The sequence below is a fragment of the Amblyomma maculatum genome, chromosome 5 (genome assembly GCF_055883805.1).
Source record: "Amblyomma maculatum isolate TAMU_Amacu chromosome 5, ASM5588380v1, whole genome shotgun sequence".
NCBI lineage: Eukaryota > Metazoa > Arthropoda > Arachnida > Ixodida > Ixodidae > Amblyomma > Amblyomma maculatum.
In genome coordinates this window covers 161,367,392-161,392,591 of record NC_139348.1, presented here as the reverse complement: position 1 = coordinate 161,392,591, position 25,200 = coordinate 161,367,392, and the positions used below count along the sequence as shown (strand labels likewise).

General features: G+C 50.1%; 1 protein-coding gene across 1 annotated transcript in view; it reads left to right on the top strand.

The window, feature by feature from the left end:
* The window catches only part of LOC146190151 (uncharacterized), a 102,605-nt gene extending 78,666 nt beyond the window's left edge, over nt 1-23,939 (top strand). Inside the window, exons 3-4 of the mRNA XM_084604880.1 lie at nt 1,022-1,111; nt 23,737-23,939. Of these exons, the coding sequence (XP_084461006.1) occupies nt 1,022-1,111; nt 23,737-23,826 (180 nt within the window). The 3' untranslated portion in view covers nt 23,827-23,939. The remainder of the gene's footprint in view (nt 1-1,021; nt 1,112-23,736) is intronic.
* Nucleotides 23,940-25,200: the final 1,261 nt, after the last annotated feature.

Here is a 25,200-nt window from a genome sequence, read left to right as displayed (position 1 = left end):
GTTTGAAACTAAAAGCACGCAAAAATGGTATCCGACGCGTCGGCGCCGCTCTGCTGGGGTCCTCCCTGCTGCGCGCCGATCATTTGTCGGACACTTGAGACGTCCAACCAGAGCTCAGATTTCACCGACGCCGTGTCATGATTCGCGGTAAGCCCTCTCTCTCTCTTTCCCCCTCTCTGACGTTGCGCTGATCGTGCCATGGTTGCCAGTAAAGCTGCAATGACGTTACGTGAATAAACTCTATAGCTTTCCTTTCCGCTTCGAAGGACAGACGAACCGAACTTTTGGTGCCGAGCTTCGGGTGTCAACCGCAATATTTGGCGAGCAACACTATGATTGCGTGAAGAACTAGCGGAATTAATGCGCAGGACAGTACGCGTTGTCTGAATTTGACCCGTATAAGGTTATCCATAAACTCAGCGAAGTGAACTATAAAGTTCTTCCCTAGGGGAAACTGTTCGCTCGTCTCGACGGCTGACATTTGAAGTGGTACACGTCGCACGAATGAAGCCTTATCACGCCCGTTAGACGCTCCGCCGCTCCACTAATTCATATATATATATATATATATATATATATATATATATATATATATTTGTGTGTGTGTGTGTGTGTGTGTGTGTGTGTGTGTGTGTGTGTGTGTGTGTGTGTGTGTGTGTGTGTGTGTGTGTGTGTGTGTGTGTGTGTGTGTGTGTGTGTGTGTGTGTGTGTGTGTGTGTGTGTGTGTGTGTGTGTGTGTGTGTGTGTGTGTGTGTGTGTGTGTGTGTGCGCGTGTGAACATGGCAGGACGTTGCCGGTCGTGCAGTGTACGTACCTGAAGACTGCGATAGCTCGCCTAATTGGTGGGGAGCTTTCGTTAGACCCTGCGATTAGTTTTTTCTATAAATCGGTCTATGAAATGTTGTGAAAAGCAAGTGAAACGTGTACTTTGAGCTCTGGTGTGAAAGCTGTATTCGGTATTGAGGAATTGCATTGATGTCTTCTGTTCTCTCTGTTTTTCACTGCCTCTGCGACGCTCCAGTACGCCGTGTGCCTGGCATCTCCCGCCGTCGCCTACGGTGCTGCCAGCTTCGTGTTGGTCCGACGGGAGCGGATGTTCACTCCCGTCACGGTGAGGGTGGTACCCGCCTACGTCACCTGTTAACGCGCTCTGATGCCGTGGGTGTACATATCATGGAGGAGAAAAAAAATGGCTTTAGATTTATGTGGCTTCGATTAGACAAGTGCGAAAGCACGTTCTGTCCTTGCTTAGTTTTGTATATTTTTTTTTGACGGATAGCATTGCAACGCATTATTCGCGAGATGCAACAAAAACGTAACAAGATGTATGCTATAGCTGCTGCTCCCGCGACGCACCCTTTCTCTTGACCGGCTGCAGCCAGGCAATATATAGACCAACACTATGCTTACAGATAACGGGAACTCTCTGTCCTAGCATAAAGAGTAACTCTAGCACAAAGTAGCAGACTTGGGCTGAGAAATAGGCTTAGTGCTTTAGGAATACATGGAAACGAATGCTTTTATCAGTTTTCCGATTTTTCAGTGCTACTATGAAGTCTCATGAAGAGTCTCCGTAGACATATCCTAGAACACACTGTGCAAGTATCTGGCATTATTTAAAATGATAAGACGGAGCATGATTATAACACCGTTAGACATATAGGGTACGAGTCTGTAGAGCGATATAAAGAAACACATGTAAGCAAACCTTACCGAAATATTTTAGCCATCCCACCGAGGCATAGTGGAGATCTTTCGAAGTTGGCTATAGTGCTTTGAAGAAGAGTCTGACAAACTGGGGTGCCATTTCGAGGCAGTCTATATTAAAGGGACCTTATAAATTTGTAGATTAGCCGGGAATACACATAAGAAGGCTCCCTACCGGCCCGGTTTTCCTCAGAATCTCTATAAGCTTCCCGAGTATATAGCCTGACATGCTGCCGCATGTGCTGAATTTGCTTACACTACTGTCTTTAATGAAAAACTGCACAGATAGACAGCATTGGATAATAAAAGGCATTGAACGCTACGGCAAGTGAATATTAAGAACGAAAATGTCGAGGGTTTAGGCATGTTTAACAGGAAAGGAAAGGCACAGTAACTGTCACACTTTTTCTGCACCGTGCCGGAAAGGGAGGAAGGTGAGAGTGACAGTGGAAAGAGAAAAAAGAAGCTGTAGTGGACGGCTGCGGAGTAATTTCGACCACCATCTTAATACTGCGTCAACGCGGCGGGGCTTGTAATCTTTCTTAGGTTTTGGAGAAAGGAATGCGCCGTATACTTTTAGATGGGCACCACGAAATGGTGGATGATGATGATGATGATGATGATAAGCTCTTTATTTACTCCCAAACAAGGGGAACCAGCCGAAAGACTGGTTGCACTGCTTAGAGAAGGTCAGCAGGGATCCCTTGGGACTCTGCGGCCTCCAATGCGCGCAAAATGAGCTGGCGCTGTTGGGCGAGCTCGGTGGTACGCAGGAGCGACTTCCACGCATCCACTGTAGCTGTATTGTCTGCGTTGTGTCGTATACATGTCCACACCATGTGAATGAATGTGGCCGGTTGTGAGCAGTGTTTGCAGCTAGGTGCAATAAGATTTGGGAAAATTTTGCTATATAGCCATGGGTTGGGAAAGGTTCCTGTTTGTATTTTGCGCCAATGGACGGCCTCGCGCCGGGATAGTTCCCGGTGTGCAGGGGGGTATAGACACCGTTCGAGCCGATAATGCTGGAGGATGTCCGTGTAGGCGTAAATGAGTGCCTTGGGGAGGGTCAAAGGAAGCGATGGATGGATGGGATGGAATATAGGAGCGTCCCCTTTGAAACGAGGTGGTAGCAGTAGCTATCATGCTCATGTTTCTACCTATATCTTAATTATATATATATATATATATATATATATATATATATATTGATTTAGATTGGTTAACGAAACCATCATTCTAATTACTAAATTTTTGCTTCTACATTACTAACATTATGTCACTTCTCTGTTTTTAAGCCACCAATCTTCCAGTCATTTTTTGCTAGTTTCCACCGCAGGTTTATTCACCCGGCCACTGGTATCACTAAACCCCAGAGCTTCAGAAAGAGTGACAGCGTCTGCATCGACTTCCGGATGGATACCATTACATTCGAGTATAATATGGTCAATTATTGTTTCACTGGAGTTACCACATACAGCACATGCGTCATCTCCATTGTTAAATTTCTTTTTGTAGCTGCATGTTCTAAGGCACCCTGATCTAGCTTCAAAAGGTAGGGCACTGCCTTTTTAGTTATCAAAGAAAGCTTCAATCCTTCCTGATCTGCCTTTTCCACTTTCGGTATAATTCTACACACTGTTTCTTTTCCATCGAATTTATCCAATTTTTACCTTCTGTGTTTTTCACCTGTTGCTTAACGCTCTTTATTTCTTCGTCCTTGTGACCAGCATACTTACTGGCTAGTTTCCTAGTTCTTTTCCTCCATTATGAGTCAACGCTTTTTATGTACAGGTATTTAAATACTTTAGCTGCCCATCTGTTACTGTCCAATTTCCTCAGGCGTTCCTCATATAATATTTTACTAAAAGCTTCCCGTACCTCGAAAGCCAGGCCCTCTATGAAGCGGCGATGTCCTCTCGGGTTCCATGAAGTATAAGTCTTGCTTCAATGACGCAGGCCAGGCGGCGTGGCACACATCCTAAGGAGCACAAACCGGTTTAAGCCAATACGCCTTAATGACCATCGAGCGACACATGCAGCAGCTTCTTTGAATCCGCCTCTTCCACAGTGCAGTCAGAATACGACGGCGTGCAGCTGCTCCGGTTCGCTCCGCCGTTCCGGTGCATTCTTTAGAAGGTTCCAGCCGCAAGCCGTAAGTAGTACACTCTACTGTAAGCCTTGCTGCAACGGCGCCGGCCAGGCGATGAGGCACCCATCTCCCCGCCCTGCAACTGGAGCCCTGGTGAACCACGCCCAGGTCCAGTACGCCTTAATGGCCATCGAAGCGACACAAGCAGCATCTTTGAATCCGCAGTCGCGTCCTTAAGAACAGCTAAGTTAACCATCTCCCACTGCGCGGCTCCTAACACGACTGCGTGCAGCTGCTCCGGTTCGCACTCCTTCCATTTTTAGGAGTGATTGGGATGAAAGGACGCCCGTTCCGTTTGTCGACAAAAGTGCTCGACTTTAATTCACTTTTGGAAGACGCGCCTCTCCATGTCGAGAAGATAAGGATTCATATGCTTCCTAATTGTGCCGTTGTTCTCGGTCAACTTGCCCCGGTCCGCTGTCGCATTCTCGGAGAAACCACAGCCTGCTCTCCGGCGGCCCCCTCCGAACGCGCGGACGTACTAGAACATATAATGTGCGGCGTGTAAGCTCTACGGCATAGTTCTCGATGTTTGTATGGACTCGGGGGAGCCGTCATCGAAGATTCCGATCCCACTTGCGAGTTTGCATCAGGGCCTCTAGCTTGCGCTTGCGGTCCCACAGTTGGGCATAATATCTGTCGCAGTTTGGTACGGAGTCTTCCACAGCTACTTCAGCAGTGACATCTGCAACTTGTTTGAGGACGTCGGCTGACCAAGCGGCGATGTCTGTGATAGGTTGGGAAGAGCCTTGCTCTTTTCGCTTGGCGCGAAAGCAGTCCCAGTTGACCACTTTAGCTGGTCGCGTACGCTGTCGAGTAGGCTCCTGAATGACCACCTCCAAAACGTAGTGGTCGCTTCCGAATGTTTCCCGAGTATTGCACCAGGTAGCTGCATTCCCTAGTCCCGTAAAGGCGAAATCCGGGGTTGTGTCCCGCGAGACGCCCGTTCCTCTCCGAGTGGGTTGGGTGATATTCTTTAGGTTCAGATTGAGTGTGTGCCAATCGTCCCAAAGCAATCGGCCTTTAAGCGTGCCGTAGTGGTAACCCCATGCTTGATGTGGAACATTGAAATCACCGAGAATAATTAGAGGTTTCCCTCGCGTTAGCTGCTGTACTCGAAGGAAAAGTGGCCCGAAGACGGCCTTGCGTGATCGGGGTGGGCTATAGACGTTGAGCACGAAAAAGCATTGCCTGGTCGCGCGAGAGGATCGGGGGAGACTTTCGAGAAGGATATGGTCTTGGAAAGTGGAGTCTAGCTCATGTAAGATAACCGTAAGGTTTCGCCTAACTAGAGTAGCCACCTGGGAGTTTGCTCTTCCCGATGTGTATGTCCGATATCCAGCCAATTTCGCGTGTTTCCCTGCTTCTTGAAGGGCAAAGATTTCTGGGGGGTCGCTCGCGGTAAGGAATTGCTTAAGGACCGCGCTCTTGCGCGCGAACCCCCTGCAGTTCTATTGCCAGATGGTAGTGCTACCCGAGCGAGCCGCCATGATTAGGTTGGGAGAAGTTCGAAGTGGAGGCCGTTGGGTGATTTGGCGTCTGAACCGGGAGCGGGGTCATGCCTTTATGTTTGCAGAGGGAGTCGATTGCCTTACCAAGAGATTCTAGCTGTAGAGCAAACTGAGAGCTGAGGGTGCGAAAGGAGTTCTCAATATGTTCCTCCAGCGATTGGATACGGCCTTGAAAGAAGACGCCCGGTGCTTCGAGGCACGCTATCTGTGCTTGTATGTCTTCCGTTCGCGTATCACTCGCGGCAAGAACCTTACGTTTGTGGGCAGTGCCAGCTGGTGCGGGGGAAGTAGGAGGAGGAGGAGCGTCTAAGCGTTTCTCGATAGTTTCGACTCTGTGGACCAGTTGTGTTACGACGGCCGTGATGTGTGTAATGGCTTGTTCGAGTGCGTGAGAAGTGGGAGTCCCTCCTAGCGTACTCACCGCTTGAGGTGGAGCCGGTGGCGGTCTTGGCGGAGCCGGGCCCTGGAGCTGCCCCGGTGGAGCAGGTTGCTGCTGCTGCTGCTGGACGACTGCAGGCGTACCTGGCCGCGTTCTGGACGGCGTCCGAAATGATAGCTTTGAGGCATTGGGCACGAGGGGTGGGAAGGAGTCTGAGCGGTCACTGAGACTTCGTTGATTGCTGCCGGAACGTTGGCGGTCCCAGCGGCTGGCGTGTTGTAAAATTACCCGGCGTGAGGAGGCTTGTTCTTGTTGCTTAGCTGCTTCAGCCTGTCTGCGATTTTTCAGTGACGGCGCTTGACGGCGTAGGGAGTGCGAAATATTTCTTTCGCCCGCGAGGTGTTCTTTCCCGCAGAGACGGCAGGTCGGCGTACAGGAGTGGTCGTTGGCCGGTTTGGGAAGCCCACAGCCTCGGCATTTGGTAACTGTGCTCACGCATACGTCGGATCGGTGGCCGAGCTCGGCGCAGCGGTAGCATACCTCATATTTCTTTTTGAAGATAGTACAGCGGTGTCTGCTGTTACAAAAATAGATCCATGCAGGGACCTGAGGTTGGGCGAAGGTGATCAGCACGGCAGTGATGTTGCCGAGTCTTCTGAAGTTCTCGATAGGAGGGTTTCGATTGTCCTGGAGTTCTGCTTGAATAGTTGCATGATCGAGACGGAGATCAACCCCTCTGATCACTCCTCTTCCTGAACAGTCGTCTGGTGCACAGTACACTGATATTCCATACGATCGTTGGTCGATGACAAGCTCTTTAAGATGTATGATGCGCTCAGCGCATTCGACATTTGGTGTGCAGTACGCAAAAGTGTTTTGTAGGTAGTTGGCTTGTATAAGGTCCTCATGCCGGATGGAATCGCGGGTGAAGTTTGCTGCCGTGCAGACCGCTTCGAGCATTTGAAATGTAGTTGTCTTGGACATTATGGTAATCATCCTCTGGGGCGGACGATGAGCTTGAGCGTGTTGCTAGGCAGGCGGGGCTGTTTGGAAGCTACCGAGCGTCTAGCGAGTTGGCGTCCACTTTGGCGAGGCGTAAGCGCGTCTGCTACCTTTTCACAATCGGCCGGAGCATCGGGGGTCGTTTGGGATGCTGGTGTTCCATCCTGAGAGCCGGGAACATCGGGTGCGGGTGTCCCCTTCACTGTTTTGTTCACTTTAGTCATCCATTCACTAGCTGCAAATTCTTGGGGCGTTAGTTCTATGCCCTCCACAGTCACCTTCATGGCGGCAGGCGGCGCGTGGGCTCGCTCGGCGCCCGATGCAGCTGGCGGCGCAGCCGCGGCGAGGGGCGGTAGGCCTAACAGAGCATACGACGTGGTCGTGGAACAAATCGACCGTAAATGGTCCAAATTCGTTGTACGTACTTCGCAATGGTGTCCGTAGGATCCTGACGACGTTAGGAATCCAGTAGCATTGATGATAGTACGCTGGAGTCTCATTGCCCGGGGTTACGATAAGAAAATTGCGGAGCCCAAGTGGAGTGCGTCCGTCACCGCTGGCGCTCCGGCGTTCCGCCCGAAATGGTGGACATCTGCGCCTAATCAGGCCATGGTCACGTTTTCATATTTTAAAAACGTTGGTTTGGTTTGGTAAAACTTTATTTCCCACAGTAGGGGTCTTGAAGGACACTCGGCTAGGAGCCCGGTGTAGAGGGCAGCTCCCACGTCGGCACAGAGAGCCCGAAGCTCTCCGCCGCCGCGCGGGCCTCCTGGACAGCCCGAAGCTGATCGTGTAGTGAATCATTTTTTAGCACTTTGTCCTAATGTTCCTTGTTCTTAGCGTAGGCGTCACTCGATGCACAACCCCACAACATATGGTTAAAGTCCTACTCGGTCACTGCACCGTTCACACACGTCCGTCGTAGACAACGTTAAAAACGTTAGTTCTTACTCATTACATTTCTCCATTTATTGGGGTCTGCTACCACCTCTCATCCGAGTGAAATTTTCTGTCTTAAGAATTCAAGATGGCGATCCCTATCGTAAATTGATATAGCAACCCAATTGCCGATTGATTGGTGACATCACTGATATATTAAAGATGGCCGCCAATTGGTGATGTCACCAATGAAACCAAGGTGACGGCCCCCATAGTAAATTAATAGCAACTCAATTGGTGATTAATTGGTGATGTCACTGATATATCAAATTGGTGATTGATAGGTAACGTCACTTGTGTACAAAGGTTTCGGCTAATGATGATAAATAACTGATGACGCCAATAATTAATCCACGGTGACCCCTACATCACTTTGATGTTATAATCCAAGATGGCGGCCAAATTTAGATGCCAATGACGACATCATGTAGCAATATGGCGGGTAGAAATGAAACCACGTAATTGTGATATCATAATTAAAGATGGCGCCATAGTTTCGGAATCTCTAATTCAAGGTGGTGGCTAAATTTTGGCACCAATGATGATGTCAAAACACAATATGGCAGACAGAAGTGAAACCACCTGAATATTATGTTATAATCAAAGATGGCGGCATAGTTTCGGAATATCTAATCGAAGATAGCGGTCAACTTCATGTGTCGGTGAGGATGTCACGGTCCAGTATGAAGGATAGAAGTGGAACCACGTGAATGACTCCATAGTTTTGGTTTCCCCAATCCAAGATGACGGCTCTCGGAGTAATGTCATGGCCAAGATGACGGGCACTAAAATTGTGCAATAAACACGATGGAGGCGAAACGAAGAGGTATCCACGTGCTCTGCGATGTCAGCGCACGTTAAGGATCCCCAGGTGGTCGAAATCACTCCGTAGACCTCCACTATGGCTCCCCTTTCTCTCTATACACTTTCACTCCCACCTTCCTCGCTTCCCTTATGGTGCGGTTCAGGTGGCCACAGAAACAAGTGTGACAGATACTGCGCCTTTCTTTGAACCAACCAACCAACCAACACCGGTCCTAGTAGCTTCTACATTCGTGATTTTCTTACAGGCGCAGCAGAAAACTAAATTTTGGAGCCTTCAGAACTGACACTTTTGGCAATCGCAGTACACCACATGGGTCCTAGCTGTCTCTCTTCCTCTTTTACTTGTTTCTGTCGTCACTCATCACTCCCGGAAAAACTGAAATGTATGCACAGACTTTGTGGGTTTATCAGAAAGGGACGCGAAAATTGAAACCGAAAAATTGAACGATCAGGATCCTGGGTATGTATCTGCAGACTAACAGGAAAAATAGCGAGTGCTTGAAAAGGCTTAAAAATACATGCTACCGTGAGGCTAATCAGGAGAATCGCTAATCGTAAGAGGTGTTAAGGAAAAGGACTTGTGTAAGCTGGTGCAGGCGTTTGTGCTCAGTAGAATAGTGTATGCGACGCCTTATTTGAAGTTGGACGCGACGGAAAAAGGCAAGGTGGAGGCTATGATTAGGCAGGCATATAAAGCGGCCCTTGGGTTGCCTCACAATGCGTCTACCGAAAGGCTGCTGGGATTAGGGGTGCACAACACCCTAGAAGAACTACGGGAGGCGCACTTGGTGATGCAGCTCGGTAGGCTTTCAAAAACAAAATCAGGAAGGGACATATTGGAAAGGATCGGCATTGGAGTTGACGCTCCAGCTGGTGACACTAAAATTCAGATTAGGCGGGAAATGCACAAGGGCTTGTACATAAAACCTTTGCCCAAGAACATGCATCCAATACATCACGAGGACCGCAGGAAGGCAAGAGCCAAAGCTTTACATGTTAAGTACGGGAATTACAACGGGGCAGTCTATGTAGATGTCGCCGAGCATAGGGACAAGGACGCATTTTCAATTGCGGTGGTGGACGGGCGGGGACGCTTGATCGCCCCCGGATCAGTCAAAACCCGCTCCCCAGAAACTGCAGAGGAAGCGGCGATAGCACTAGCTATTACTAGTAGTAATGCTGACTTGATCTTCAGCGATTCCAAAACAGCCATCCGAAATTTGGCGAGGGGCAGAATATCTGTCACAGCGGCGCGATTGCTGAATCGGGCCACGGGGCGAGGGACTACGGAGGCGGAAATTGTCTGGGTACCAGCACACTCTGGGAATCCTGGGAACGAGACGGCCCACATGAATGCTCAAGGTTTAGTCAGCCGAGTAGGTGATCCGTACGTTCCGGGAAGGTCCACGAGAGATGGGCTGGTATCCTTTCATGACATTACTAATCATTTCAAACTTGAGCGGAGGATTTACCCACCCCCGGACAAGCAATTGGTGAAGGCGCAGGAATGCGTCTGGCGACGATTGCAGACTAGATGTTTCTTCAACCCATACGTGTTGAGCAAAATCTACCCGGACATTCAGCCGGAGTGCAAATGGTGTCAGGAATTGGCAACCTATGACCAAATATTATGGAGCTGTAGCATAGCACCGCCACCGGCGGATATTATGCGTGATCCTTCCCTCGAGCAGTGGGAGGCCGTGTTGGCCAGCTCAGACCCGGTCGTCCAGACCAGGGCCGTGGAGTGGGCCACCCAGGTCGCCGTCAGGCATGGGTTGATGGCCATCTAACACGGAACCATCCATACATGCTCTCTGACGAAAATAAAGTTTTTCCATCCATCCATCCATGAAACCTTGCAACTAGCCGTGGACGCTGTTACCGAAAGCGTTGAGCGGGCGGGTATATCTTGCTCCCCCACTAAATCGGAACTTCTCCTCATGTGTGGAAAACCATGCACTGAAGGCCATCCCCGAAGCCAGGTGCATGGTAAGGGCCAAATTATACCGGAAGTGTCTGTCATACGGGTTCTCGCAATTTATATCCAGAACAACGGCGGAAACAGTTCTTCCATCGCCTCAAGGCCAGTGCCTCCCAGACAAAGAGCCTTATGCGTCGAATCGCCATCATCCGCCCGGTTCACTTTTGTCATCAGTATAGGATGACTTACACACTACAGCACATTAAGAAATACCACTCCTACACGAGCAATACAACTCCACACAAGACACTATGTCAATGCAGCCGAACACGCCGACCGAAATGCCTTCAAGATTGTGGCTGTAAATTATGGTCAACAGCTCACGCCTGGCTTGGTCGGTACCGATGGCCCGGAGAGCGAAGGCGGCGCGTTCGCCCAGGCGGTGTTGTTGCGGCTGTAGGAAGAAGGAAAAGAAAATGCACGGGCCTGCTACTGGCTCTGTAGCTTAGCCACTTACGGTGATTGATTGATTGATTTATAGGAAAGGAAAGGCGCGGTGCGGTGCCTCGTGCGGACAGAAGAGAAATTACCGCAACAGCGGTCGTCCACCACCGAAGGGGTGGCGGGTGATATGACGGCCTACAACAGATAAAAATTTAGTGGCAGGCTAGCCCCCGCCGCAAGCGGCGGAGACCTACCTGTCCCAGCCCCATCAGGGCCAGGAGCAGCCACCCTCCTCCACCTCCTTGGTGGTGAGCACAACCTCAACCCTACATATTATCAGCGACTCAAAAACTGCAATTAGGAAAAGTGGCGTCCGTGTTGTTGTGGCTGTAGGAAGAAGGAAAAGAAAATGCACGGGCCTGCTACTGGCTCTGTAGCTGAGCTACCTCCGCTGCCTCGTGCGGACATATATTATGCTGAGGCCTGCAAAAGGAAAGAAAAATAAAGAGCCTCTGCCCGTAACTGATTTAACTGATTTATTTATAGGAAGGGAAAGGCGGGTAACTGTCTCACTTGGTTTTTTGTGGACACCGCAACCGCGCCGTAGGGGAAGGGAGAAAGATGGGAGTGAAAGTGGAAAGAGAGAAAGAGGAGCCGTAGTGGAGGGCTACGGAGTAATTTCGACCACCTGGGGATCTTTAACGTGCGCTGACACCGCACAGCACACGACGCCTCTTCGTTTCGCCTCCATCGAAACGCAGCCGCCGAGGTCGGGTTCGAACCGGGGTACTCCGGCACAGTAGTCGGGCGTCTTACCACTGCACCACCCCGGCGGGGCTTCGTTTCGCCTCACAAAACCTCGTGCGGACAGAAGAAAGTGGAGAAGAAAGAAAAAGAATAGGGAGAGAAAGACGCGCGCCGCAACAGCCGTCGTCCACCACCTAAGCGGTGGCGGGTGCAATGACAGCCCACAACAGATAAAAATACGGTGGCTGCCTAGCCCCCGCCGCAAGCAGCGTTGATCTACCGTCCCAGCCCCGTAGGGCCAGGAACAGCCACCCTTCCCCTCCCCTGTCATTTAAAGATCCCCAGGTGGTCGAAATTACTCCGGAGTCCTCCACTACAGCACCCATTCCTCCCTTCCCTTATGTTGTTGTTGTGGCTAAGAAGGAAACGAAAATGCACTCCACTTTCACTCCCACCTTTCTCCCTTCTCTTACGGCGCGGTTCAGGTGTCCACAGAGCAAGTGTGACAGATACTGCGCCTTTCCCTTCCTGTGAACCAACCAACCAACCAACCACGGGCCTGCTACTGGCTCTGTAGTTGAGCCGCCTTCACTGCCTCGTGCGGACAGAAGAGAATAATTAATTGGTTCACTTATAGTGCCTAGTATATTCTAGGCACTATAGTTCACTGGAAGGGAAAGGCGCTGTAACTGTCTCACTCGTTTTCTGTGGACACCTGAACCGAGCCGTGAGGGAAGGGAGGAAGGTGGGAGTTAAAGTGGAAAAAGAGAAAGAGGAGCCGTAGTGGAGGGCTACGGAGTAATTTCGACCACCTGGGGATCTTTAACGTGCGCTGACATCGCACAGCACACGGACGCCACTTCGTTTCGGACAGAAGAGAACATAGAGAAGAAAGCAAAAGAAGAGGGAGAGAAAGGCGCGTGTCGCAACAGCCGTCATCCACCACCGGCCTACAACAGATAAAAATTCGGTGGCAGGCTAGCCCTCGCCGCAAGCGGCAGGGATCTATCTGTCCCAGCCACCATTCGTCCTTCCTTTATGGTCCACAGAACAAGTGTGACAAATACTGCGCCTTTCTTTTCTGTTAACCAATTATCTGTAGGAAATACATCTCCTATTACCCTAAAACTATTGCTTGCTTCGCGAACGACAAACTGCCCCATAAAGCTAATTTGGACACCAGGACAAGATCCTCTCTTCCTGGAAATTATTCACTCCAGATTGCAAATTCTGCCAACAGAGGGTCGACCTAGCACATATAACGTGGGCATGTCCTCGAGGTCTCCCTCCGCGGGATTTGCAGCTTTCCCTCGGCGAGCAGTGGGAGGCCGCTAGCTCACCTCAAATCCGCGGACCCAGCTCCGGGCCATCGAGAGCGCAGCCCAGGAGGCCAGAGCCCAAGGACTCCCGGGCCACTTACCGCGGAAACCCTTGCTTTCTTCCTCGACGAATAAAAGTACCCTGCCGCGGCGGTGTAGTGGTCAAGGTGACCGATTACTGTGCCGGAGTTCCCAGGTTCGATCCCGACCGCCGGCGGCTGTGCTTCGATGGAGGCCAATCGAAGAGGCGCGTCTGTGAGCTGTGCGATGTCAGCGCATGTTAAGGATCCCCATGTGGTCGAAATGACTCTGTAGCCCTCCACTATGGCTCCTCTTTCTCTCTTTCCACTTTCACTCCCACCTTCCTCCCTTCCCTTATGGCGCGGTTCAGGTGTCCGCAGAAACAAATGTGACAGATACTGCGCCTTACCCTTCCTGTGAATCAATTCTCAGGAAGGAATTATTATTGGAGAACAGGGTGATGAATGCGTCAACTGTACGCTATTATCACGCATATATTCATATAGTCTCAAACAAGAAGGTTGCAATAGAACTGCTGGAGTGGAAGTGAAGCCTGGTCGAGCGCACGGCGGCCATCTTGCCATAGGCAAGAAAAAGTATCTGCCGTACTCGTATAGGCTCTTTCCGCGCTCATATTTTCGGATCGGGAGCGAATTTATGAGCGGCTTTTAAAAGGGACGGCTAGAGGGGTGGCTTGTTTAGTTCAAGGAATGATTTTAGCATCTTTTATGAAAATATGCAGGTTGTTTTTGCGGTTTTTCAACGCAATGTTTTGCTGACAGAGGCGGTTGGGTAGCTTTTCTAAATCAGCCACTGTCGTGCATTTACAACTTGGAGTTTTAAAATAAACAAAGCAGGCGAAGACGGCAAAGAGACAAACGCGCACTCAGCGCTGTACTTATTTCTGAGTCTATTTTGCCCATTGATTTCAACCTAAGCCAACAAGTCTTATTGAACGATTTCGCAAAAAGTTTATTTCAGCTTTTCACGAATATCAGCTCTGTTAGCATCACCTTCAGTTGCGTCAATAATGAATACCCGAGTCAAGTTTTAGCAAAACATATCGTTGTGTGATACACGTCGAGTACAATTGCAGCACAAGTACTATATAATTTGAAAGCTTATATCAATAATAGATTTAATGACCACGCGTCGCAATTACTCGCAGTTAATTTGTTAATCGTCATATCTGGACCCACACTGGTACCCTGCTACTTATATCGCAGACAAGTAGACATATATGCGACAAACTCGGACATCATGCGGACGTTTGCCCCGAGCCGGGCTCCACCGAGTGCAGGGGTTGCGGACTTCCTAACCCCACCTCAACCCACGTGTGCGATCCGAAATGCAAGCTGTGCGAGGGCTTGCACCTGACGGCGGACAAAATGTGTAGGAAACGCTATCCCATTTCACACGTAGTACGCGCACGACGACAACGAGCTCGACTGGAGCAACAAGAGGAAGTACAGCTAGTCGAAGAAGACAAGCAGCACGTGGCACAAAGCCGATCTAGGTCCAAGACGCCGACACGCAGCCGCTCCCGCTCTCAGTCGAAGAGCCGCGCACATGCGAGGACAAACGTTCTCAGGTGCGCTTCGGCGGAAATGACAACGGAGGCGATGGCACGTGGGCGGACAAGGTCAGAGACGCTACGACGCCAACACCAAAGGAAAGTGAGTCCCGCAACCCAGATAAAGAGCGAACAGCTATGTTAGAACAGGAACTAAGAGAGCTAAAAGCCGCTTATACTAAGCTAACACTCGAATTAACTGTAATGGGTAAAGCGAACAGCAGTAAACAAACGCTCACACCTGAACCATCAACCGCTATCGAAACTACCCAACTCATTGAGACGAAGAGACATGAACGAATTGAAGAATGCCCGCCTCCTAAGAAGCACGCTTTAACACAACCGCGAACCACGAAGAACGCTATGGACACCATGAGCGAGAATATGAGGCTAATGCACGAGAGCATATGGTGCGAATGAACGAGAAAATGGACATATTTAGCTCACGAGTACAGAAAATGGAGATGTATCTAAACAATACGGTAGTACCGGCAATGGCGAGGATGAGTTCAAAACACACCAGTGTGCAAGACCCACCTCGCGATGGTCTCACTGCAAGCGAAGGGGGCTACAACGGCCAACATGGCAGTGCCGAATAAGACACGCAGTCTCCGCGTTTGGCAATGGAACTGCAGGGGGAAAGGCGGTCCTCCTGCAGATGGTCAAATCAGAAACCGAGAAACCCCACGTCATCATGCTTCAAGAAACACTCACAACCGAACTGGCCATTACGGGCTATACGGCCGAAGCCCACAGAAACGAGCAATGCAAAGGCGTCGCTTTACTGATTGGAAAGAAGGTCCCGTACATTCGGCATCAGATTCGCTACACAGCCTGCTATCTAGAACACCTCACGATTGAGATCATACCGAACGACCACGTAGGGAACAAGCAAAGCATCTTCCTCACCAATCTATACAGCAGCCCTAAGGATACGAGGCAAGGGTTTAGAGGCATTCTGGCCAAGATTGAGCACATCGCTAAAGACAGTCCGCTGATTGGGGGAAATTCTAACGCCCCACACCAGGCTTGGGGCTATGCGTATCCTTCTAGCAAGGGAAATCGTCTTCTCACGACAGCCTCCGATCTCGACTTCACGCTGATCACAGACCCGGAGACCCCAACCAGATGTGGCACTTCCACATGTCGAGACGCCACACCGGACCTTACTTTCGTCCGGGGCCTAGAGAAATGGGCCTGGCACAACTCGGGCATAGACCTTGGCAGTGACCACTATATTCTCCGAATTGATGCAGAGATATCGGGAAAGAGGCAAAAGGAGTACAAACGTATCGATTGGGAAAAATTTCGTGCAATACGGGCGCAGCCATCCAACTCATCAGGAACAACCACAAAGCACACGATAACGAGCTGGACCGAGCATGCTCAAAACAGACATCGCAGCCTCGGAACGAACAATTACCACGGACGTTAAGGTAGAGAGGATAGACAGTCGGCTAGCGAATCTTCTCGAAGCCAAACATTCCATTTTAGCCAGGTGGAAAGGTCAACATCTTAACAGAAGGCTACGAAGGAAACTTGCCGAACTCAACAAGACCATTGAACAATACTGCATGGTTCTCTCCCGACAACAATGGGACGAAGTCTGTAACTCCCTCAACGGGCAATTACGCAGAGGAAGCGGGTGGGGACTCATATAACACCTCCTCGACGAACACGGAACAAAGTCCAAAACTATGCAACGGATCAGGCTAAGTAAATTAGTACACAGCGCGAAGCTAACCAGTACCGCGAAGCCTTTCTGGATGACCTTGCCAAACAGTACCTACCGCTTAAATCGGGGCTACCCAGTACCTTACAAAGGAAGAGCTATGACGGTGCCCCAACCCAGAGCTAGATACGGACTTCACAGAAAGCGAAGTACTCTTCGCAATTCACGAACTCAACAGTCTCTACAGCAGGCCCAGATGGTATCACAAATCGGGCTCTCCGAAACTTAGAGGACGACTCGGTCACGTTCCTAACGCAACAAATCAATAAAGCCTGGAAAACTGGCCAACTACCTGCAGAGTGGAAACATGCCAATACGGTTCTCATCCCAAAACCGGGCAAGCCGCTGGGCCTACCCAACCTAAGGCCGATCTCACTGACGTCCTGCCTAGGAAAGCTAGCCGAACACGTCATCCTGAATAGACTATCGGAATACGTAGAAGAAAAGGGGTACTTTCCTTACAATATGATCGGCTACAGGCCAGGTCTCTCAACGCAAGACGCTATGCTACGAATAACGAAAAATCTGTTGCATCGCCCCGCACGAGACACCAAGGCTCTACTGGGACTCGACGTGGAGCAAGCTTTTGACAACATCCAACATCAAGCCATTCTCAAAGCCATATCTGACCACATTCTCGGAACACGCTTCTACCACTACGTCAAGGCATTTCTGGAGGATCGCCACTGTCCGTCTCGGAGATCTTTAATCTCGGCTATAAGGGAACGCCACAAGGCTCAGTACTTTCACCATTCTTATTTAACTTGGCGATGACAAAGCTTTCTCGCAGACTGGGTGAAATTACTGATGTGGAGCACACCATATACGCAGACGATGTTACCATCTGGAGCGCGGTGGCAGCGATGCGGAATTGGAAGCTCGCATGCAAGAGGCCATAGCCGCATGAGGCGACAGGCCCAGCGATCCGTCGCGCGACGCCGCCGCCAACGCCTGTGGCTCAGCGACAGAGGCGCCCGTTTTCAGCGTTGCTCTGTTAGCGCCGCCTCGTCTTCAGTCAAAGGGAGTTCAATTACGCTATATCCCGTTTCTAACACTAAACAGCATGAAGTACAATAAAACACTGATGAAATTTCTTGTAACGCATCGCATTTTAAAGGGTCACAGCGCAGCGGCCGCGCCATGGCCGCGCTACTACACTGCAACGCCGACTTGCATTGCAAGCAGTGACTTTCTCCTGCTCCTTTCGAAAATTAACTACATCTAGCCACACTAGCCCTTCTTTTTTTCGACTACCGTACCAAGCGTTTACTGAATTGTCTCGATGCATTCATACATACACGGATCAGTCGAAATGAGCGCGTGCAGACACCAGGTTCTTCGCCCAAACCGGACTAGGAAAACAAACTTCACACGCAAAAGCAAAACAAAAAGCCAGAACAGAAGTTGAGCACCGCAAAGCCTTCTGCGATTGGCTTCCTCGCGAGCCACTTCCTGGCGACACGCGAAATTTCCTAAAAATCCAGAAACTGAGCGACAGCGACGAGCGGCAATGCTTTGGCGGCCCTCAGCCCGTCGCGCGGCATGTCGCCGCGAATTGTCGACTCATGCGGTTAGCGCTTCATTTGGAATCTCCGGCCCACCCCTCGAGCTTATCCGCAGTTATTTAACGTAGTTCTAGCTCGTAAATAATACTTTTTCTACCATTCAGGCTGTAAACAAAGGTGTTCCGCAAGGATCGATACTTGGCCCTCGGCTCTTTTTAATGTTCATTAATGTTCTGCCCGTTGCACTAAATCATAGAAATTGCATGTTATATGCGTACGATACAACCATTTATGCTTCTCACAGGTCCACCGCCACACTTCAACATATGCTTAACAAAGACTTTAATAACATTAACACGTGATGCAAAAATAGCAAGTTACAAATAAATCCTGTGGGAAGCCACATATCACGGCTCCTCCCCCTCCTGCATGGAGGAAGGAAACAACTTAGGAGAAGCCCTTGCCATTCCCAATGCATTGTAAAAAGTGTGGCGGAAGTGACGTCAAAATTTAGGGTTAGCCAAGTCTGGCCATTATCAACGGCGACGCGTTGCTATGAAAACTCGTACCGGTACCCGAGCGTCGCGGAGAAAGAGAATGCGGAGAGTAAAGGAGGAGGAGAGACGTTGCAGCGTCCGGTCGCGGCGCGGCCGCGCCGGCTTCGAATAAAATGACGTCAGTGCCAAGTTCTTTGCTTCCTCCATGCCCTCCTGGCTACGACGCGGCGGCGAGGGTGAAGCGCGGCCTCTCCACTTCAGATCACGTGGCAGCCTCCTTCCCCTAATGCAGTCCACTAGATTCAATATTCTAGTGGACTGCATTAGGGGAAGGAGGCTGCCACGTGATCTGAAGTGGAGAGGCCGCGCTTCACCCTCGCCGCCGCGTCGTAGCCAGGAGGGCATGGAGGAAGGAAAGAACTTGGCACTGACGGTCCTCGTAGAAGACCTGGCCAGCAAGCTAATCCATCCTTCTTGCCCGCCGTAACCCCAAGCACTGTACACGTGGAGAACCCTCCAGCTTCAAGTCCATCCATCTTGCCTGCCGTGCTCCCAAGCATTGTGCACGAGGAGAACACTCCAGCTCCAAGTGCTTCCTCCTTGCCTGCCGCACTCCCATGCATTGTGCACGAGGAGAACCCTTCAAGTTCATCCATCTTGCCTGCCGTGCTCCCAAGCATTGTGCACGAGGAGAACACTCCAGCTCCAAGTGCTTCCTCCTTGCCTGCCGCACTCCCATGCATTGCGCACGAGGAGAACCCTCCAGCTTCAAGTGAGGGGACAACTTTCCAGTCTGAGGTTCCCTCACAGCTCACGGCTCTGTAGAGAGCATCAGCCATAGAAGATGCCTTCATTGAGACAGAATATGATGCCGCACCTAACTGGGTCGAGGTACAGGAAAAGTCTCGAACACCTGAGGCGAACAGCCGCAACCACGCCCCCTCTTCGAAGGTTGCCGATCCTGGGCAGGATGAGTTTCCTCCCCCCAACTCCGGGGCTTCGTCTGCCCTCAAGAGCTCCTGTCCTGCTGCCCCTCCTGGACAGCACAACCAACCTCTGAACAACCCCACGCATAAGGACACGTCCAACCAGGCCACTCAACCGATGCGCGGCAAACACAAGTCTCGCCGCGCGGAGCAACGAGTGCCCCAAGAAAAGCCCTATGCTAGTTTTTCTAGCAATTGCTCCAACGCTTCCTCACGCATAGCTCCAGCGGCCCGCTTCTCTGTTCCACCCACGGTCTCGGAGATGCAAGCTCAGCAACCATCCTCTTTTATCCTGCGCGGAAAAAAGACAATTTCCTATCTCCCAGCCGGGACTCCATCGCGAAGTTTCTGGCCGTATTACCTGGAGTTAAGGCTGTCAGGGTGAACCTGCGCCGGAATGTCTGTGCTGTGGATACCCACCCTTCAAGTGACCTTGATCCGCTCCTAGCTGTCAACGACATCTGTGGTGTCCAAGTGCGAGCTAAGGAAGCTGGTGGGAAGACGTCCTCTGGCCTCATTTTCTGAGTCGACCCCAGCCTCTCTGAGGACGAGATCCTCAGCGGACTTGAAAGCAGTGTCCCTGTCCTTGGATGCTGGCGCAGAGGCAAAGATCTAGTCATTCGCTTCGCAGGTACTGAGCCACCACATGAGGTGGCCCTGTACAACCCAGTAAAAAAAAATGAATGGGTTCAATTGGGAAGACCAGTCAGATTGAATTGGTTCTGCCAATCCCAAATGGTTTGTCCAATGGGTACTGTCCAACCCAAATGGTTTCTCCACTCCTAATTGGGAAGCCCAGTTGGTTTCCTCACTCCCAATTGGGACGCCCAGTTGGTTTCATGACTCCCAATTGGGAATGAAGAAACCATTTGGGGGTCCCAATTGGGATTGAATAAATCCATTGAGCTAATGGGAAGCCCAATGGGTTACTTCAATCCCAATTGGGATTCCTTCGCTCCCAATTGGGACGCCCATTTGAAACGAATTGGGCTTCCAACTGGGCTTCCCATTGATTCTAATTGGTCCTAAGCAAACGTTCCTGAGATGTGCACACATATACATACCTCTATTAAGAGACAACAGAGAAAAATTTAAGTTCTTATAAAAAGTATATGCCGCTTAATCTTATTAATTGATTATGTCATGTTCACTCTAAGTGCAGGCATAATTAAATAAGTTAACTCTGAATAACAAAAATGTGTCACTGGTCCCAGCAGCACTGTTCAAAGAATGGAGTATATAAGTCTGCAACCTGTGGATATATACATTGAATCTGTATTAGTTGCATGTGTGTAATGTGTAAAAAATTGTCATTTCATTCCACTTGTATAGAAGTCGGCTCCCCTATAACTTCTGGACACAAAACATTGAAATTGCATTTCCATTCTTTTTTTTTTCAGCTATGTGAGTTCAAACCATTTCGGCTCAATGGGTATGCCATTTGAGTTCAATTGGTGAACCATTTGGTCTTCATGGTGACCTATTATTTCCAATTGGGAGCACCAATTCATATCAAATGGTCAGGCCCAATGGGTGGCGAAAACACAATTGGTTTTTGACCCATTTATTTCAATTGGGAAATTCCCAATTGGACCCATTGACTTTTTTTGACTGGGAAACTCCGGCGTTCCGTTCGCACTCGCCTCCCACGCCCTTACAATGCTTCAAGTGCGGAGTTTATGGTCATGCCACGGCAGCCTGCACCCCCCCCCCCCCCCCCCCCCCCCCGCTGTCTTCGCTGCGGTGCTTCTCACCCGGCCGACGACTGCGACGCGACCTCCCCTCACTGTCTCAACTGTACTGGGAGGCATGCCGCTACAGAGCCAAGGTGCCCACGTTGGCAACAGGAGAGGCAGATCGCCATTGCGTTGGCCACATCCAAGACCCGCATCACACGGCACGAAGCCGTTAAAATGCTGAAGAAGGACCGAGCTCAGCCTGTCAGCACAAGTTCTGGCAAAGCTGCGGAGCCGACTAAATGCATCCAAACCCCACGAGATCACCCAGCAACCACCGCTGAGCCACGCAACTCGACTTCCCATGATCCCCAGTCTTACTGCGGTGTCTCGAAGTCGCCCCCATGCGTAGCCCCCGCACCACGCCCTGCTCACACTGACCAGCGCGAAGCCATCACAGCCGCACTTGCAGCTGCCGTCGCGGCTCTCATCGGGCATCTTCCCGTCAACTCACCAGCGCGGCAACTGTGCGCGGCGGCTCTTGCCGCTCATGATGCCTTTTACCATCACGACTAATAACCAGCATGTACATCGGCCGCGCGCGATACAGTGTAACTGTTCTTCCACCCGCCGCCTTGAACCTGAGCTCGCCACTCAAGCAGATGCTGTGCGTGTTTTTTTTATTATTACTTTGTTCCTCTCTGTGTGCCCAAAGCGTGACTTCACCGACTGTGCCTTCGCGCGTTGTGGCCATCCTGTGACTCCTTGCTACTCAGTGGCTGTGTCGGTTTGTGCTCACTTGAGCCACTGTGCCTCCGAGTGTTGTGCCGCCTCTGACCATGACCATGCCCAAAGTGTGACCTCACTACCCTGCCTTCGCACATTTTCCCTATCCGGTGTCTCGCTACTGCTCTCAGTGACTGTGCCATGTTTGTGTTCAGTCGAACCACTATGCTTCCGAGTGTTGTGCCACCCCTGACTATTCCTTTGTTCGCTCTGGCCAAAGGGTGACTTCGCTGTCTGTGCCTTCGCACATTGTACTCATCCTGTGACTTCTCTGTCTGTGCCTTCGCACATTGCGCTCATCGTTACGGCTCTCAATGGCTGTGTCGTGTTTGCGCTCAGTACAGCCACTGTGTGACTACTACTGTGCCTTCGCACATTGTGCGCTCTGTGTCATGTTTGTGCTCACTCAAACTACGGCTGCCTCCGAGTGTTGTGCCCCGACAGTGACCTCAATGGCCCTCCCAGAGTGACCGCCATCCCCTTGAGTGACTCCTCTGCGGGTTCATTTACCATCTCTGCTCTCCTATTGTCCGCCCATCCAACAGTGGGCCGACCTCAGCGATCCGTCTCCTTGCCTCGCGCTTATCCCGGCGCTCAAGGCTCACTGGATACTCTTGCCCCTTACTTTCCATCCTCTCCACTATTCCAAACATCCTCCCTTCCTTTTACCCCCCTCCCCCCTAATTCGGCGCAACGGCGGTGATCCCTCACACCTGAGGAGACAGTTGAACGCGCCGATCCCCCTTTCATCCCCATTAAAGAACCACTTCTCTCTCTCCTCGTAGAAGAATGCAACGGCGGTGATTCCCTCAATCGAGGAGACAGTTGAAAGCACCACGCTACCCCCTTTCCACTCATCCCCAACAAGAACATCACTCCTCCTCGTAGAAGAGTGTACTACATGGGGCTGCTTCTTTCGCTAGTTTCAAGAATAGCGCAAGCGTCACAACCGAAGTTAATTGATTAACTAAACGATATATCTAGCGACGTATAAGGTAAACCGGAATATGTGACAGTGGGAAATTGAACGCTAGAAGATGTCACCACTTCCTTTAGTGCCTTGATTTTGCTGTCAGATGAAACGTCCATCTTGACAATGTAGTCATGCGCCGCTAGCTGTTACGCCCCTCGCATCTAGCATATGTCGTTCCCTTCCGCACATTAACCTTACTTTCCCGAAGAGAGCCTCAATGGGTCGCTATATAGGGCTTGAAATGAGTCTTCAGTGAGAGTGCCCTTCTTTAACGCTTTAGACGTTTCTTGCATACTTTCTATATAGCGAATATCGCCATCATTTATTGGCCTCTTTTTACCACTTCGAGCACAATGCATGGTGTCATGAATATCAAACCATTTTTATTGTTTTCATAATAAGCTTAATATCATGTAAAAATTTTATTAAAACAATGTTTATTTGCAAAATTAAAATATTGCTTATAATACCACACATTGGCTAATATACGAGTTGTAATAACATTTAAAATTCAACCCTACAACGTTTACTTTGACTGTTATACTATATGTATAAAATAGGCTTGAAACTTGATTATAGTGATTGAGTGAAAAGTGCATGCAAGCGAACGAGGATTTCAGAGGGGACCCGTATACGCGGTTAATTTTGACGATATATCCCTTTGCAGCGACCCGCGTGAATACCATACACAGATGCGTGCCGAAGTCAACGAGGCAGAGGAGGCACGAGCACTTGAGGATGCTATGGATTTTTGCTCTAGTGCACTATACTTTTGCTTTGGCCGGACGCTGTCGCCGCCGCTCCTCGGGCTATTCAATAGATGGGGGCACACAGTCGCCCCATCGTGCCCAGCACCGCAAACGTGCCTCCCGTAACTAGCGCCTTGATCCAGACCGTCCCTAAAAATGACATACCGATGCCGCAGCTACCACAGCCTGCAGTCTTCGTTCAGTTGCATTCCTTTGACGCCGTCTCAAGGCCGTCACACTCTTCAAAGCGGGGCTCAAGTGTCACCCCTTCCCATTTTTTGTTCGTTTCTCGCAGATACTGGGAGCCCTGGCCGCTGGACTCCATTCCATTCACTTTATCAATGTGCTGACCCAGAACAGAGGCCAGAACAACTACAAGTTGTGACTACCTCCAGGGCAGGGGTGCCACATCAAGGGGATGAGCATCTCGAGGTGCATCATCCTGAAATATGAATTAAACGTGAACGGCTTGTATGTGAACATTTATGAATTATTGTACGTACCACTTCTGCGTCTGTGTCTTTCAGCCTGCATGACCGTTATTCGTTTCATTATGAACACACTGGAAAGGTTAAACCCACGCCTGCGCAAGACTTATGCACACGTATATGATGCCCTGCGTCTGACATCACGGGAAAATGACTGTTCGGTGCTTGGCCAGGAGACGATAAACGAGCGACGCAGTTCCAACAAGCTGGAAAATTACGTCGCTTGTTCGCTTGCATGTGAACCGGCCTTAACGATTTTTTCTTTTTATATAATTCTCGGAGGCAAAAGTGGAGGGTGGGTACGTTATGCGAGTGGGTCGATTACGCGACAAATACGGTATCATTTTTCACGATCGCAAGCGGAGTCTCAATTAGACTTCTGTATATCGATATATCGAACTATTTCGCAATCCCCTTCGAGTTCGATACATCTGGGTTCGACATATCGAAACCCCGCAATCAAGATATATAGATTCAACCTGCTGCGCGGAAGATGGCGAAGAAAAAGGCGCGTTCGTGGGAGTAACAACAGGGTGACCGGATGACCGGGTGAAAACAAAAACAAAGGGTAAAAAGTTTTAACTTGCTAGTGGCGCGCGTCAAGGATAAAATGAAAGTGGCGAGGTGAATGGCACGTGCTTATTTCTAAAGGAGGAAATGGGGCGATAAAACAACAAAAAAGATGATCTGGTGAAAACAAGAACAACAATAACAATGGTAAAGGCACATCAGGGATCACGGCTGGCGAGTATCAGGACTAATGCCCAAGAAAAGCAATTTCTGTTGAAAGTAATGCGACAGATCGTGCACTGACACAACTGTGACCTTTCTCATTGATGATAAAAGCTTCCCAGATTTCTCAAGCACGCTGGCTGAAATATTTCTTGATGTGGGTTTTATCAAGCATGGGGGAGCATTTGCATTTGGTGTGGTGAATGACCTCGTAGTGGCATTTTGAGAATTAGTGTGCTCGCGCAACCTGTCAACAATACATCTTCCAGTTTTCCCAACATAGGACCTGCAACCGGAAGGCGGAATTTTGTACACGTTTTTATTACACTAAAATAAATAAATAAATAATTGGTTCACAGGAAGGGAAACGCGCAGTATCGGTCACACTTGTTTCTGTGGACACCTGAACCGTGCCGTTAGGAAAGGGAGGAAGGCGGGAGGTAAAGTGGAAAGAGAGAAAGAGGAGCCGTGGTGAAGGACTACGGAGTAATTTCGATCCTTCATTTCGCCTCCATCGAAACTCAGCCGCCGAGGTCGGG